Genomic DNA, 17896 nt, shown 5'->3' on the forward strand with positions numbered 1-17896 from the left:
TTCTTCCTTGATGAGGCTGACACTGGGAGAGTGTTTAAAATGTAGAGGGCATGTTCAAGTGCTATTGGGCAGCCAACCATGACAGAAGCCCACTGTGGTCTGGTAGCTAGTCTCTTGGCCTTCACTCAGATTTTTCTCAAGACCCAAATCCTGATGAAGACTTCTTTGCTGACCTTCCCATCTATCTTCTGTGTTCCCCAAACGTCCTCTACATGCCTCTGTTATAATGATTTGTTTGCATGTCTGTCTTCCCTACTAGACCATGAATCATTTATTTTTATTTATTTAACAGACAAATACAGCATTTACTAAGTATCAGGCATTGTTCTAAGTACTTCACAAATAATAACTCATTTAATTTGTGGGCTCAAGCACTCTTTCAAATTTGCATTCCCTACCCAGTCTAGCATAGCGCATGGTGCATGGTATGTGTTCAGGAAATAAGTGATCCAAAATTTAGAAAGTAGAGGAGAAAAACTAACGGCACAGTCTTTCCACCTTAATATGATATTAATATTTTGTTGTATGTATTTCAGATCCAGTCCTCCAAAGAAAAACTTGGCAAAAATAAACTGCCCTATAAAGGGCTGGGCTGCCTGTAGAGGTAGTGAGTACCCTGTTAGCTGAAGTTGACACAGAACATAGATGAGTGTCTGTGGACTTTATAAAGTGCTATCCAGCCTCGTTTCTGTGATTCTACTTTGATTCAACAATACTAGATCTAGTCAGAGAAAGAGAGCCTGCCTTCAAGTAAGTCATTAACAAGTGGGATATACAAATGAGAAATAAGGAGATAAGACAGGAAAGGTAGATAGGTAGAGACAGTGATGGAGGTGATTGGGAAGGGAGATAGGTATATATACATGACATTTATAAGTATTGATTGTGAATTATATATATCCTATTGCTGCTGCTGCTATGAACATTCATGTACAAGTTTTGTTTTGTTTTTTTTTTAAAGATTTTTTGATGTGGACCATTTTTAAAGTCTTTATTGAATTTGTTACAATATTGCTTCTGTTTTATGTTTTTTGTTTTTCTGGCCCTGAGGCATGTGGGATCTTAGCTCCCTGACCAGGGATCAAACCTGCACTCCCTGCATTGGAAGGCAAAGTCGTAACCGCTGGACCGCCTGGGAAGTCCCCATGTACAAGTTTTTGTGTGAACAGATGTTTTCGTTTCTCTTGGGTATAAGCTGAGTCATGTGGTAACTCTAAGTATAACTTTTTGAGGAACTGCTAGACTATTTTCCAAAGTGGCTGCATCATTTCACATTCTCACCAGCAGTGTGTGAGGGTTCCAATTTCTCCACATCCTCACCAACAATTGTTATTATCTTTTTTGTCATAGCCATCCTGGTGGGAGTGAAATGTTATCTCACTGTGATTTTGATTTGCGTTTCCCTGATGAATAATGATGTTGAACATCATGTGCTTATTGGACATTTGTGTATCTTCTTTAGAGAAATACCTATTCAAATCCTTTGCCCACTTGTATTTGGGTTATTTGTCTTTTTATTGTTGACTTATAAGGCTTCTTTTTATAATTTGTATACAAGCCGCTTATCAGACATATGACTTGTAAACATTTTCACCCATTCTGTAGGTTGTCTTTTCATTTGATGTTGCTTTTTGAAGCATAGTCCTTTCCAACTTGATTTTGTGACCCTTCAAGAGTGTCTTAATATAGCGGTCCCCAACCTTTTTGGCACCAGGGACTGGTTTCGTGAAAGACAATTTTTCCAAGGACAGGGAAGTGGGGGATTGTTCAGGCGGTAATGCGAGCGATGGGGAGTGATGGGGAGCGGCAGATGAAGCTTTGCTTGCCTGCCGCTCACCTCCTACTGTGCGGCCCGGTTCCTAACAGGCCGTGGCCTGGGGGTTTGGGGGCCCCTGTCTTAATGTGTTGCAGGGGTTAACATGAGTTTCAAAATGAAGAAAAATAATTTGTCTAGTGAAAATGTTATACATGTGTGTGTATCACAATATAAAGGAAGATTTCCAACCAAATTAAAGCTTATTGAACCTCAAAACAATGTGTTGTTGTAACAATATTTTTCTCTACAGTGAGTAGTTTTTGTTATCCCTATACAGGTAACTATGTTTCTGATTTTTTTTTTCCCAAATTCAGCAACTTCTCATGAATCTTTCTTCAGTGACATATTGTAGCTATATGTTTCCTGTTAATTTACAAATCATATTTGCTCTTCTAGATAATAATGATCCTACGAGAACATATGCCAAATAGTAAAGTGTTTGTTTATCTGTTTATTTTTGCTATCAGTGTAAATAAATAGCTTTGCTAAGGTATGATATATATCTATGCTATAAACTGCCAGTTTATTCTATGGAATAGTTAAAAATTTTTTTTTCTTTCTGCTCATTTATTGAGTAGGTAGTGATATGAACCATGATTATATGGTAAAGTTTATACAAGATTATGGTATGTAGAGTGAAAAATAATAGTGAAGGAGCCAGAAGAATGATGGTTGTTGTTAGTCATAGCATGACTTACTATTTTAAGACAAAAAATATTAATTTTTTTCTTTTTCTTTTTTTAAAATTTATTTTATTGAGGTATAGTTGATTTATAATGGTGTGTTAATTTGTGCTGTACAACAAAGTGTTCAGTCATACACACGTATATATATATTCTTTTTCATATTCTTTTCCATTATGGTTTATTATAGGATATTGAGTATAGTTCCCTGTGCTATACAGTAGGACCTTGTTGTTTAATATTTATTAATCACTTTTGAAACTCATAAGCAGAAATTTGCTAATGCTCACAATAAATGTTCTTTTTAACAGGAGGACATGAACCTTAATGAAGAGCGAAAAGCTCCTTTACGAAACAAAGATTTTACCACCAAGCGTGAGATGGTCGTCCAGTATATTTCTGCTACTGCCAAATCTGTAAGTAGTGAGACTCTCCCGGCACCCACATAATGAGCTTAGCGTTATCTGCTTAAAAAGAAACAAATCTTGGCTCTCTAAGTTCTTGCCTCAATGTACTTATATAGACTTTGTAAAAGAAGCGTATACATGTACTTTAATACATTTTGTATGTATTTCAAAACTGTTCTTAATTAGAGAGACTTCCATTCTTATAAACAAGACAGACTAAGGATAGAGGGCTCTGAGTTAATCCAGTAAGTTTTGGGGCTGAGTTTTTGTGCACTTACTAACAAATGACAGCAATTTGCAGGTATTCCACTTAATACACAGTTTGTTACATGAACATTTCAGATTTTGAGGGAGAAGTTACAAACATAGCCTAGTCACAAGATTTAACTAAGTTTACATTAAAGCTATATGTCCAGTATCTGCTTGCATGAAATTTTTAGCAATGTTTTTAATAAGCAGTTTTGGTTTTTTTCATTGTTTTCTGTGATGCTAACTATGTAAACTACCTCATAATTGTTATTGTACAGCTAAATTTAACATAAAGAAGGGTGTTTAATAGGAGCTTTAATGAAATCTGTGCGAGTCTCAAAAGACTTGAAAGTAGGGTTCATTGAAAAGACTTGTCTTCAACAGGAAGATCTTCGTGTTTTAATGGGATGTGTTGCTTTGTTCATTTCCTAAGGTGCTTCCAAAAATAGTCTTCAGGTTTGATTTATTTTTGTAAGAAAAAATGTATTTTTTGAAATGGTGAAATATATCTTTTACATTTCTGTAAAGAAGAAGCTTTTCACATTTAGAGTTCATAACATCACTATGTTTGTATATATTATATACATGTGTGTATGTATATATATATGTATCACACACAGTGATTTTATGTTTGTGTAATATGTATATCACACACACACACATTTACATTTAAGACATACATATTTTAAATTTAAAAACCTGACCAGTGAATAAAATAGCTCTTCAGTGGAAAAATATGTTCTAAAGTTATTTGGCTATCCTATTAATGCTATTTCAGTACAGTAATTGCAGTGGCAATTACTGATGCATTTTGCCCTGAATTCTACAATTGTATTGATTCCATATTGTACTTCAAGCAAGCTAAATCTGAATGCTGAACTATTTAAACATAACGCATTGCAGCTCTGCCAGAGCAGAGCAACAGCATGTTTTTTAATTTGCTTCTGGTATCCAAGGGCAGAAATATGTTTCAAGTGATAAGTGAAATTTGCCATGAGCATCGTTTTCAATAGAATTAGGTGAGGCATAGGGTTTTGCTTTGAAATTCTGATGAATCTCCTCATTTTTGTACTCAGCTTATTGTTCACAGTAAAATGCTTTAGGAAGTGCAGGGTGTACATTCAATGTTATTTTTCAAATACCTAAAGGCAAATACACTAGTAAATCTATATAGCTAAATCTGAGTGCAAAGTACAGATAATAATACATGAATAATTATATGGTGTTTTTAATGATAAGATTTTGTTAGTGTTTCTGGCTCATTTGTTGTTGTTTTTGTTTGTGTAAGTGGGACTGAATATAATCAAGATTGTATGAAGCTCTTACTCCTTAACCTTTTGATATCGACTCTATCTCTATGTAGAGCTTGTTTTCGCTTATCCTATTGTTTCCTCTTCAACTGACCAGAGAGATGCACACTTTTAATTTATAGACTCATTTTTAAGACTAAAATGCTAAACTTTGGGTAAACATTGGATGAGCTCTCTAGAATTGCTTTATTTGAAACATGGAAATTGAATGTTTCTCAAAAGACATGAAAATACTATATTTAAGGTGTTAGGCTCAAAATCAGTACTATAACTATTTAGTATGTGATCCTTATTTGCTTCCTTTAGCACACATAGGAGCACCTGATGTGTGTGCAGAACTTTCATTAGAGCTCTAAGGTTATACATTTTATTTGCAAATATTTTTCATGGACCAAATATTATGATGAAAGAAAGCCTGTTGATAAGCATGCTTTAAAGCTTTCTCACTTTGGGGAGACATTCATTAGTGCTGTGTTTTCTGTGGCGAAAACAAAGGAAATTGCATATGTGATTTCCTTTTGAAGGTGATAGGGATGCCATTCAGTGACAAACCCTCCTCTTATCTTTTGACCTCTTCGTGATCATGACAATAAAATTTGCATAAATTATAACCTAACCTATGCCCATTTACCTATGTGTAACCAAGGTTTCCATCCTGCTGTCTTTTATTAGGCTTTAGATATGCTTTGCTTGTCATACTTTTTTATGCTTACTTTTTCATTATATTGATACACTGATTAAAAATGTTTCCACATTTAAAGTAGATATGATTGTAACCACTTCTTTATGAAAATGCTTTACAAGTAGCCAAAACTTTCATTTTGAAGTAAAAGCCAAGTTAAGGACTAGAGTCCGTGGTGGAAAAATGTCTTATAGTCATATGTAAAATGTGTGAAAATTATAGTTAAATTTAAACATAAATTGTACATTTCCACCTTTAACACCTGCATTAGTCATTTTGTATGGAATTGAAAAACAAATAAAATATGAGCTCAATAAGAGACGTCGGTCATTCTCCTGGGTTTGTGGGTAAGGACAGTAAAGCAACATGAAACTAATACACAGGTTTGGGCTCAAAACCTGTCTCTAAAGCAAAGGAGAGTCTTTTATTGTGTAATTGACTATGCCAAAATTAGCCTGGAATAAGAGAATATAAAGGAAATTGAAAGATAATGATGAAAACTATTGCTTAGTTTTTTTCCTTTTCAAGTTCCTTAGTAGAGAATGTTAAGTTGTGTGAATGTGAAGGAAAAAGTAGCTTGAGTAACTCTGTCAGTGATGAATGGACTTTAAGGGAGTGGAAAAGAGCCTCTTCTCTGCTGGAGCTGTACTCATTTGCTCATTGTAGCAAGTGTGGTTATGGACCTGATCTAGGGTAGTTAGTATGTGTAGATAATTTGGCCACAGATAATCTGGAAGAGCCTTTGTTTTCAAAACACCAACATATGTTTTCAGAAATGGAAAACCAAGCTTTGTTAATATTGGAACATTGTCATATCAATTCATAATCCTGAGAGGCACAAGACATCAGTGATTTAGAGGGAATGTTGCATGTTATTTTTTAACAGCCTATATAGACGTTTATGAGGAAAAATTAGTGACTGAAATCCTAACATTAGTTTGCCAGATGTCAATGTCCTTATGAGAATATTAGGAAACTAGTTTATTTCTAACTTAAATCGCAATCTTTGAAGTAGAGATTTAAAAATATGTAAAATTATATTTTCATGAAGATACATTGAAAGGTATCCTTGATTTAAAAAACTCTCAATAGGAAATAATTCAAAATAGTGATACCAAATACATCTCTAAATTTTTTTAGATTGACCCATATAATAAGCATTTGAGAGCTGTAGTATATCTATTTGTATGTGTGTATGCATATATTAATGGTTTTGCCTTTGCCATTATCAGATATTTTCTTTCTCAGGTCTTTTCGAGGCATCACCTAGATATGGTGAAACAATTGAACCCAAACATGACCAAACCAGTTTCTTTTAGCTTTCCTTTTCTCATCTAATCTCTTTGCTGTATGTGCTTTAGCTAAATGCAGTCATTTTGCAATGGAATGAATCATTAAATGGGCCGTATTCTGGTCGTTTCACCGAGTATAGACCTGCCTTAATTGTTAAGAAGGCTTGCATTCATTTTTTTAGTTTCATGTCTGTGCTAAATAAACAAGGGACAAATAAGATCTCTGTCTTTTTGGTGGGAGGAAATAATTTAGGTCAATAGCATATCTTTCAATTCAGAAGGTGGTTAATGGCACCACAGAAGCTTTTATTCAACTAAATAATCACTGCCTGTAAATAGTCTGTTGAATGAATATTTAAGAAAGCTACTTCTCTATTTGGAGATTCATGGATTCCTCTGAAATAATTTACTGGGAAACTGTCATTATCTTTTTGTATCTTGCAGTATCCTGTTAAACTTAGAATTCTTATTGGGATTTCAATTATATTTGATTTTTATTTTTAAAGTACTAGCTGAAAAACAGAGCACATAGTGATAATAACTGCTATCAGATTAATGGTTTTCGATTGTGGATTAGGTCTTTTTTGAACATTGCTTGATATTCAAGTGTAGGAAACTGATAACAATGATTTAGATTGGATTTTAGTATAAAATTATGTTTTAGGAGTATGATTTTACTTCTTGCTTTCTTAAAACACAAATTCTCAGAAACTGTCTTTTCTCTTAACCATTAGAAAAGCTCAGTCGAGGCTGTAATTTTTGAACTGTTTCCTCCTTATGAATAACTATGTTTAAATACAAACTACTTCTTTGTCTTTGCATTATATACAAAACTGTGCTCTTATAATAGAAATTCTAGGATGACCTAGAAAACTAGAATCATAAGCAATCTATCTGCTTTGTAATTTTCAAGTATAATATAAAACAATATTTTAAACCTTAAATTCATAACAATATAAAATATTCCAGTTTTCAACCTAAAGTTTATTTATTAACTTAATGCACGACTTTAAATGCAACATTTATATTCTAAAATACAGAATTTCAACCTTAATAGTATACCTGTTAAAATAAGGAAAGAGAAAAAAAGCAACATTTGGAAAAAATTCAATTTTCTTGTGATAATTTTTTTGAGGGGTTGTGGGCTGATAAAATATCTGATGCCTGATTACACTTAATCTTGCATTACTTGATGTTTACACTGCACTAGCTGAGAAGCCCATTACAGAAAATTAAAGAAAAAAAAATCCTCAAGTTGTAATAATCTTTTATGTGGGAATCTTTATTCTGCAGACTTTACACATTTTTGAAATATGGTAGAAATCAATACTGATATATTTGTGTTAGCCTCTAGATCTAAAGTATTAAAAGTATACATAAGGGGTAGCTATTTACTAATTTACTAAACACTTAACTTCTGTGAAAAGCTTCTGATTACTAATACTGTTGCTGTTTGTTTTTTTTTACACCATAACCACTCTCCGTTGACCACTGCATGCAGATAGTTGGAAGTAAAGTTATGGTGAGTACAAAAGATGTGTTTTACCCTTAGAAGTGAATTTGTGCTTTTGGGGATTGAGTGATTTTTGCTTATAGTATTTTATATGTTGGGTTCTTCTTTTGGTGTATATTTTACCAAAGCAGTGAGGTGAATATTAAGATCAGGTGAATAGAATTTAGCTATGGTAAGTATTTTTCCTGTGGCTTTGGGAAATGCTTTAGAAGTAGAATGTGCTTGTATATTTTGTCTTAGAAAGCTTTACTTCTTTTTAAAATTTTTTTCTTTTTTTTTTTTTGTAATTGTGCCTGTGTCAGTCTTTATGATTCTGATAAAACTGTGTGTTTTACCTCAGTTTTTCAGGATGGCAGGCAGAGACTCCTAAAAGGTTGGTTTATGCTAACAGGAATTCTTATTGAAGTATCTGACTTTGACTTTAGTATCCCTAAGAACATAGTGTAATGAGAGCAACCTTTGATGTTCAGTCAGGAGACCCGCGTGCTTGTCTTTGTTGGGTGCTACTCATCAGCTCTGTGACTTTGGGCAAGTCATGTAGTTTCTCTGAGGTTCAGTTATTAAGTGGATAAATTGAAGTGATTGGCTTGCATTATCTTTTAAGGTTCTTTCTGTTGCTGTCTTCTAAAGGTTCTTTTACTCCAGACACTGCATTTCAGTGCCACAATACATGATACACTATTACATCAATACACCAAAAGTGGCCTGTATTGTAATTAAGAGCTATTTGTAATTACCCTGCCTTCATGATTAAGCAGTCTGCATTTCGAAAACAGGCCAGGAAACATTATCTTTAGCATCATCAGGTACCGTGGTATCTAGTATAGTAAATATATTTACATTTGTTTTGCTTTTAAAAATTGAAGTCCTCTTTTTTTTTCTTTTTGAATTCACGTGACATTTAGGGGAAAACAAAGCCATCCATCTTTTGGGATGATTTCAAAAATCAGCAAATATTTCTTCAGTGCTTATTATGTGCCAAGAACTGTGCTAGGCACACTGATGACTGGCAAATAAGAATGAGATAAGACCTTATAGTTTCAATAATATATGTTGAAATAATCAAACCTTAAATTGTGCCTGCTGATTGTAAGTGTAATAGGAATACATGAGCAGGAGAGAGAAGTAGGGTTAGAGTAATTAGAGAAAACTCCATGCAAATTTCTAGACTTTCAGGATCTGGTGGCTGGGATTTGACTGGGGAGGAGAGATGATGGAGAAGCTCACAGATTGTGGAAGTAATATTGAATGCAAAGGCTTGGAGAAAGAACCAAACTGTGTTTGGGAGGGGGTGGGGGGAGAAGAGGGAAATGAGAGATGAGGTTGACTTTGTTGGAACAAAGAACAAAAATGTAAATTGGAAAGATTCAAAAATCATGTTGGAAGAGGATCTTGAAGTCCAGGTAGAAGATTAGAAATTAGTTGGAGCAAGCAAGTGACATGAGGGAAGCAGGGTTTAAGAAAAATAAATTTGATAGTAGTAGGTAGGCTGGATCAGGCTAGTGGTTCCCAAAGTTGAAAGTATCAAAATGCAAATTTTGTCCTTCATGGGGTCTGGGATAGGGCCAAGAACTCTGCCTTTTTATCAAGCACCACAGGAGATTCTGATAAGGTAGGCTCAAGAGCTGACTTTGAGAAATACTGGATTAGGATAGAGAGAGATTTGTTTGGGGTGCTACCTAGGAGACATGTGTGAGTCAGTGAGGACCTGCATTAAACTGGAGGCTTAGGTGTATAAGGGTGGGGTTAAATAACAGAGTTTGGGGCAATGAAGGAATCTGGAGCTCATTTTAATGTGGGCCAGAGCCAGCCTATATTTCTGGTCTTGGTACCATAAGCAATCCAATGGCCAATGCCAGAAGCTACTGAAAGATTACTGATTTCTCCACATCCAGTTACCAAGTTCTTTCTCCTAAATAACTCTCAGCTCTCTCCCCTAATCTCAGACCCATCATTTAACACACCTGTGACTGCCCCAGCCTCCTCAATACTCTCCTAGTCTTGGCTCTCACACCCCACCCACGCATGCTCTACATGGTTACAAGAGATGCTGCTGCTACCCCATCAAAACTTTCAAATGGCTCCCTATTCCTTTTGTGATCTTATCCCCGCTTCCTTTTCTAATTTCACCTCCAGCTGCATTCTTACATGCGCCTGTCCTCTGTCTGTACAGGAACACTTGGCAATTCCTTAACATCCTATTTAATCCCCCTAAATCAAGCACATTCTGTTTCTTTGAGCCAGAATGCCCTTTTCTTCTTGAGTGTGCCCAGCAAGCTCCTAAATGTCCATCAAAATTAAGCTTCATGCCTGTCTTTGAAGGAGAAGCCATCTTAGATAACACCTTCCTTTCCATAGCACCGTGTATATAGCTCAATTATAATATTTAGCACATTTTATTATGATAAATTATATGTTTTTCTTCCCCAATGAACATAGCTGGTGCCCTCAAAATACTAGGTCTAATGGGGAAGATAGACAGGAAAACAGAATAAAGATAGGGCCTGAAGATGTAATATAGGAAAGGTTGCAAAGTGGCTTACGGTTTAGTGAACAGTTTCATCTTGTCTGAGAGTGTTTTGAAAGACACTATAATGAGAAAGATGTTATGATTGATCTACAGTAGAAATGATTTCATACCCATTGTTTTATCTGTGAGCTGCTTCTTACGTTGGAGTTTGCAAATCCTGCAATAAAGGGAGGATACTCTAGGGATCGGCCAGCTTCTAGAGGAAGTGATGAGGGGATTAATCCTAGAGTTTAGGTGGGAAGGGTGCCTTCAGGAGGAAGGTTTTTTGTTGTTTGTTGAGACTAGAGAGAGGAGTGAAGAAAAATATTTAAAATCACCAGGTGAAAGTCAGGTCAAAAGAGCTTATTTTTCGTGGTCTCACTAATCTACAAAAGATGGGAAGTGTTTGTTGATAAAATGGACAGATAAGAATTTCATAAGAAGTGTTCAACAGAGAAGAAATCCTAGAATAACCACTTTAAGTATTCTGGTTGCCTAAAGACTACGTATGTTGGTCAAAAAATGAGTGATGTGGAAGTCAGACTGAAACTGGAAAGATGGAATATGTAATGAACCAGGTCTTCACGACCCTGTCTTCCTTTTATCTCTCCAGTGTTGATTAGAAGCAGAATTGGAGGCATTTGAGGTCCTCCTGATCTCAGACTACCATTAGCCTTAGTTTTCACTATTCTCTTTTAGAAATTTACTTTACAAATCAGGCTGTTATCTGAATATAACTACCCACTCAGCCTCAAGCAGTCTTGCTTCTGACTTGGCTCATTAGATCTTTTTTTTTTTTTTTGCTTCGAATATTTTCCTTCCTGTGTCAACATTCTCCCCATCCTCAGCTCTTCCATGAAGTCTATCCCGATGACCTTCCTCCCCATTCCCCCACCTCCTGATTTCCTCCTAGTAATTTATCTGAACTTCTATAGCACTTTATTTTTAACTCTCTTTTGGAATCACTTTCTACTCTATTTTATAGTTTCTATTACATTATATGTTCTTTAAGGGCCTCTTTTATAATACTCCTATATTACTTTAGTTTATAATAATGTATGTCCTTGAATAATACTTTCTGTTACCGTGCAGGTCTGTCTTTTTATGTCCACAATATAGACCCTATGAAGGGATACAAATTTCAGTAGAGGTCATGGATTCAGAGGCAAATAGACCTGAGCTCAGATTCCAACTCTGCTACATACTAACTGTGTGACCTTAAATAACTTACTTAATGTCTCTGAACCTCAGTCTCCCTATTAACACAATGAGGATAATAATACTCAATTCAGGACGGTTTTGAAGTTTATTGTTTATATTTAATATATTTAACATATTAAGAACCTTGCAAATAGCAGGTCTAAATTACATTTTTTGGTTAAATGTATTAAATTTTATGAAATGCTTGGTATGACAGACATAAAACATGAAGATAACATGGTAAAACAAGATGAGACTTTGAGCTGCCTCTTTTTTTTTTTGCTAAGTATTCAAGATGTGTGCTATTTAATAGAGTGATTTATTCTGGGTCAAGAATGGTGGGAAGGATTTGGCTGGATGGAAGAAAGAGAATGTTTTGCCTGTTTATTGTAAGCTATGTGTTATGTGGTATAGATTATTGCTGGGCTTTGAAAAAAATTAAAAATTTATATGTGGTCTCAAGATAATATTGACAAGGTTATTTTAAAGATTTAATAAGATAGTTGAAGATTTGTTATAGATGCTATCTAAGAAAGGGTAGAATATCTTCTTATCAATATCTTAAAATAGCAAAAGAGAACTTAGAGTAGGATAGAGATAGAAAGAACTGAGTGACTTTTTCAATGGCTTCTAGTTATAGGTAAGTGTTGTAAACTTTTTGAAAGAAAATAAATTGTTTTTATTATTTAGTAACACATTGCATGAAACACATTTGGGAATCAGCTAAAATGACTAATTTGATTTCACTGCAAACCAGGAATAATGTATCCACAGGAGGAAAAAGAACCATTCTTCTGTGGGAAAAAAGGGTAAAAATTGACATGATTACATATGATAATTGGAAAATAGAATTATAATGACCAGACCTAACAATGTTAAATATAAAGTAACTTAATGACAGAAATAGTTGAGCGCCTAGGGCAAGCAGTAGGGTGTCTTTTGGGATAGTGTTTATTTTGGCATCATAAAGACCTGAATTTAAATCCTGATTCAGCACTCATTCATTCTCTAGGTCTGGTTAACCTCTCTAGCCACAGATTCTTTTCTTTTTTGGATAAAAAGTTACTGCCTACCTATTATGTGCCAGATACTATTCTAGGTGCTTGGGTGATGAACCATTACAGATAAATTCCTCATGGAGCTTATATTTCTACTTGGGCAGGCAGACAATAAGACGCATATCAAATATAACGGCAGGTAGTGGTAAGCGCTATGAAGGAAAAAAAGCAAGATGAGAAAGCCGGGTGTGATCAGGGATGTGCTATTTTAGATAGGTGAGCTCTCTGAGCAAATGACATTTGAACAGAGACATGAGTGAAACTGGGGAGAGCCAATGCAAATATCTAGGGAAGAGCTTTACAGGCAGAGAGAGCATCAAGTGCCCTGGCTTTGAGGCAGGAGTGTGCCTTGAGTATTTGAAGAATTGCAAAGAGGCCACTGTGGATGGAGTGGAATGAACCAAGGGGAAGTACGGGGGTGTTTTTGTTAAGGTGACTAAAAACACAGGTTAAGTATATCAGGGGTTGTAAATGTAGAAAGGTAGGTTAAGGTCATTTTAGGAGGGATATGCCAAGGAGATGGTACTTTAATAGTCAGTGAGGAATCCTGGAAGGTTTTGAGCAATGGAATGACAAAATCTGAGTTGCATTTGGGGAAGATTAGTGGAGCAGTGGAAATTGGAGAGGTTAGAAACTGGGGCAGGGAGATCAAGCTGGGGGTTGTTGCTGTACTTGAAGTAATAAGACCCTGAAATGGAGAGTGGTTATTAGTAAGAACTAAATGGAGGTGATAGATGAGAGAGAGAGATTGCAGAAGTAGAATATATCAGCCTCAGCAAATGATGAAAAAGGGCAGAGGAGATGTGTGAATCAATAATGAGTGAATTTGCAAGCATGGGTGACTGAAGTGATGGTGACTTGAGCCTTCATGGAGAAGTCAGGAGCAAGACTACGTTTGGAGTAAAACAGGATGAGTTCAGTTTAGACATGTTAATCAAGGAGAAATTAGTAAAATCACCGAAACAAGAATAAAGTTATCGCCACGCAAGACCATTTCTTTGGCACTCGTAGCATAGAGTAGAATTTTATAATTAGGTTTTCTGTTTCAAACACCTACTTTAACTATTTTAAATATATTCTCTGCACATGCTGCTGAACATATGTTGTTTATCATTCTAATAACATTTACCTGTTTATAAACCACAGCCTCATTACCTGTACTAGGCAATGAAGGTCATGTGTGTTTCTTGTTGACTCAGTGGACCCGGATAGAAAAGAGCTAATCATTTTGGTGGCCTATAGTATTGCTTACTAGATAAGCCATTTTATGTAATTAGGATGTCACATTTGTACGTTTTGCAGTGTTTCTAAATAATCTGAGTCAAAAGGGCAGCCCCATCATAGGTGAAGGGTAGGTACACATGTATGTTTCTTTGCCCTAATTGGGGCATGGCAATTTGGGGCACGATTGAGTGAATATTATAGGACCTTTTTCTCAAAATAGAGCCAAATGAATTTGTTTCCCTAGGCTGGTGAAGAAGTTCATGCTGAAAGAAAGTTCCCGTTAACAGTAAACTTATAGCCAGGCTCAAAGTAATAAATTCAAAATGCTATTGATGTGTTTCTTACTACAAGCTACCTACTAATTATAATAGCCATAAAATACCACTAAGCGTGGCAGTATGTATTTGTGGGCTGTTAAGCTGCTATTGCATTATTAAATTGAAGCTTTATTAGTTTACTGATTGAATAGTATCGTCATGATTACTTCATGTAACGTTACACTTGTGTCAGACCAATTATTTGAATATATCCTGTGAAAAAAAGATCAAATCTTACTTTGCTGTTTCTTTTTTTAAAAAATAATTGTATGGTCCAGAAGGGGGAGACAAAACATTGATTATTGGAGTTTGAAGTAGCTGCTTCCTGATAAAACATGGCTTTTTTGTACGCCAATTTGATTGTTTTTTATTCCTCTTTCTCTTGTTATAGGTTTAGAAATTGTAGGATAGTTGCTACTGTAAAATATTTAGTTTTATGGTGGTGACAATTTTGTTAAAAATCTAAATTCAATCAGAATAAAAATAATCAGTGCAATTATTTTTAACTAGTATATATAAAGTAGAAAAGCTCATTTGGTAATCAGGTGAAAATAAGACCTAAGACTGTTTAATGAGGGTATATTTTATAAGTGATCTTTTAAAAATAGCACAAGCAATATTAAAATTCCACCTTTGGTCTTTTCTAATTTCACATTCATTATGTGCAATGAGTAGCTTCCTTCCCATTTCCTTATGTTTTGATACTGCAAGCTGGCTTGTGTATTATACTTGTTTTGGATAGGAATATCTGCATATGTTTTGAAAGGTTTTGTTATTTAAACCTCCATTCATTTTTAGAACAGTTTCTTATCAGTCCCTTCCCTTCCAGTGCATTGTCATAAATTACATTATTTCATCATGCCAGATTAAATTCATTGTTTAAGGAATGCTAAGATAATGTCGATTATAAAATATTAGCAAGTCATCTTACCTTGGGCATTTGGAAATATCGAAAAGACAGTATGAATATTGACTTTCGTTTAGACATATATTTTGTAAATTGATGCATTAATATTTATGAGTATGGAGTAGTTATGTTTTATAGTGTATCCTGATATTAGAAACAAAAAGATATCCTTTTCATGTAGGATTCTGCACTGCACGTTTATTTTCTGTGTATTTTGCTTGTGATCATGTTAAAAATTTCGATTGAGCTTCTTTCTCTATGTATATCATCAGGTAAAAAGAATACATTTAAAATCTGATGCTTGGTATAAGACATTTAACACTCATGTAGTTATTATTTCATATCGCATTGATTTTTTTTTTTATTTTTCAATTATGGCAACCATTTTGATCAGCCATAGAGCATGAGATAATTACATGAGAAGTGTTTTTTAATGTTTGTTTTGGTTGTTAAACAGTATGGTCTCTATACCACATATCCTTTAAAAGCTCTGTGTAAAATTTACTGTTACCATTATAAAACAAGTGGCATGACACAGGGATATTTCTTACGAGACAATGCTTTCTTGATCCAGGTAGTGTTGTCAGCAGGGGAAAAATTAGACACTCTAAGATGATGATCAATATTAAAGAGTTACCTTAACTTACTGTATATCAAATTTTGGCCTTTTTCTCACATGTTTGATTCAATTTCCCATTTCAGTTAATCAGATTGCTTGTTCTTGCTTATCTGTTAGGAAAAGACTGTTTGGTTGAATCATAATTAGCTCCTTCGAATGGGGTAAGGGCAGAATAAGATCATCTTAAAAATGCCACCTTAGACTTATAAAGTGCTTTAGAGTTTTTAAAGCCCTTTCACACATTTTCTCATTTGAGCTACATACTATATGTATTTCTGTAGGTCTGTGCATCATATTTTCAGGAAGACATTGCCTCCATCCCCAGATTCCTGGGGTCTGGCCATTTTCCATGGAGTTTTTTTGAGTGGTATATACTGTCCAGGGTATTCTGTCAGTGGTCAACAGATATTCATAATGTGAATTAGTATCCAGTTTATATGCTTGTATGAAATGCTTTTTGAGCCTAATGCTTTGTGGGCCTGCATCGCTAAATAATGGTCATGTGACTAGTAACATTTAAGGTAATTTTTTTTTACTGTGGTCACCATAATTCAGATGCTGGATTACTGCATTCATTGCATGTGCTATTCTAGTTGCGACCACAATTGCCTATCAAAACAATATCGAAAACAAAAATGAATTTTAAGAGCATCAATCGAAGGTACAAAAAACTTGCCAAGTTCATTTTTTATGCTGATCTGTTTGTAAATTTTTACTAACCTGTCATGGTTCCTTTCTTCAATGAATTTGTGATCTAAGGAGAACATAATTGCTCATGCAGTGTAATTCTTGTGCTTTGAGTGTAGTAACTACTTTGTATACTTTAGGTGAATCATTTATTTTCATTGATGATGATGCTTTTTTGGCAGAGTGGTTTGCATCCAGAGAGCTGTTTTACAAAGTGTGATTGACACCTGTATACTAGGTAGATGGAGTGTGTGTGTGCATAGGTGTCTGTGTATCTGTATATCCATCTATCTGTCTATCCTCTCAGAGTTAAATGAGGTTACATAGGTTCTCTCTATGTTCGAAAGCTGAGAAGTTGTGAGAACTGAGACTTTTCCTCAGAATTATTTGAGATTTTCTTATGGTGTGGAATGTTTTTGCGTAGAGTGAGGTAAGTATATGTTATGAGCTGAATTCTGTCTCCCAAAAGTCCTATGTTGAAGCCCTAACCCCCAGTACCTGAGAATGTGACTATTTGGAGATAGGGCCTTTAAAGAGTTTATTAAATTAAAATGAGGCTGTTAGGGTATACCCCAATCCAATCTAACTGGTGTCCTTATAAGAGGAAATTTGGACAAAGAAACACCAGAGGTATGCACAGAGGAAACACCATGTGAGGACACAGAGAGAAGGTGGCCGTATGTCAGCCAAGGAGAGAGGCCTCAGAGGAAACCAACCCTGCTGACACCCTGATCTTGGAATTCTAGCCAACAGACTGTGAGGAAATAAATTTTGGTTGTTTAAGCCACCTGCTCTGTAGTTTTGCTTTTCTCATCTTCTTCTTCTTCTTCTTCTTCTTTTTTTTTTTTGTTATGACAGCCCTAGCAAACTAATACAGTATATAATATTCATTCTGTTTTATTCAACACATAATAATAGCTAACCTTTAGAGGGCACTGAGTGCCAGCAACTACGCTAAGTAAGTTCCATGTAAAAACCAATTTAATCCTCATAACAATTATCACCCCCATTGTATAGATGAGGAAAGTGAAGCTTAGGAAAGCAAGTACATTATCTGGGGTTGCACAGCAAGTAGGTAGGAGAACCAGGACTTGAATCCAGTCAGACTGAGTCCAGAGCTTGGCCTCTTAACCAAAACCTGAGTAAGAATTTGGTGGATTCCAGGCAGTTATGGATAATGGTCATCACCATGGGTGCGTACTTTCTCTAACATTATTATTATTTTTAAAATTTATTTTATTGAAGTATAGTTGATTTACAATGTTGTGTTAATTTCTGCTGCACAGCAAAGCGAGTCAGTTATACATATATATTCCTTTTCATATTCTTTTCTATTATGGTTTATCACAGGATACTGAATATAGTTCTCTGTGCTATACAGTAGGACTTTGTTGTTTATCCATTCTATATATAATAGTTTGCA

General features: G+C 35.0%; 1 protein-coding gene across 4 annotated transcripts in view; it reads left to right on the plus strand.

Annotated features, from left to right (window-relative positions):
• The window catches only part of DIAPH2 (diaphanous related formin 2), an 878028-nt gene that overhangs the window by 75401 nt on the left and 784731 nt on the right, over positions 1-17896 (plus strand). For 3 of the 4 annotated variants that reach the window (XM_061179189.1, XM_061179192.1, XM_061179193.1), the window contains 2 exons: positions 2811-2915; positions 7941-7961. In XM_061179189.1, coding sequence (XP_061035172.1) covers positions 2811-2915; positions 7941-7961 — 126 coding nt within the window. The remainder of the gene's footprint in view (positions 1-2810; positions 2916-7940; positions 7962-17896) is intronic. The other variant, XM_061179191.1, reaches the window with a different exon arrangement.

The sequence above is a fragment of the Eubalaena glacialis genome, chromosome X, assembly GCF_028564815.1.
Source record: "Eubalaena glacialis isolate mEubGla1 chromosome X, mEubGla1.1.hap2.+ XY, whole genome shotgun sequence".
Taxonomy (NCBI): domain Eukaryota; kingdom Metazoa; phylum Chordata; class Mammalia; order Artiodactyla; family Balaenidae; genus Eubalaena; species Eubalaena glacialis.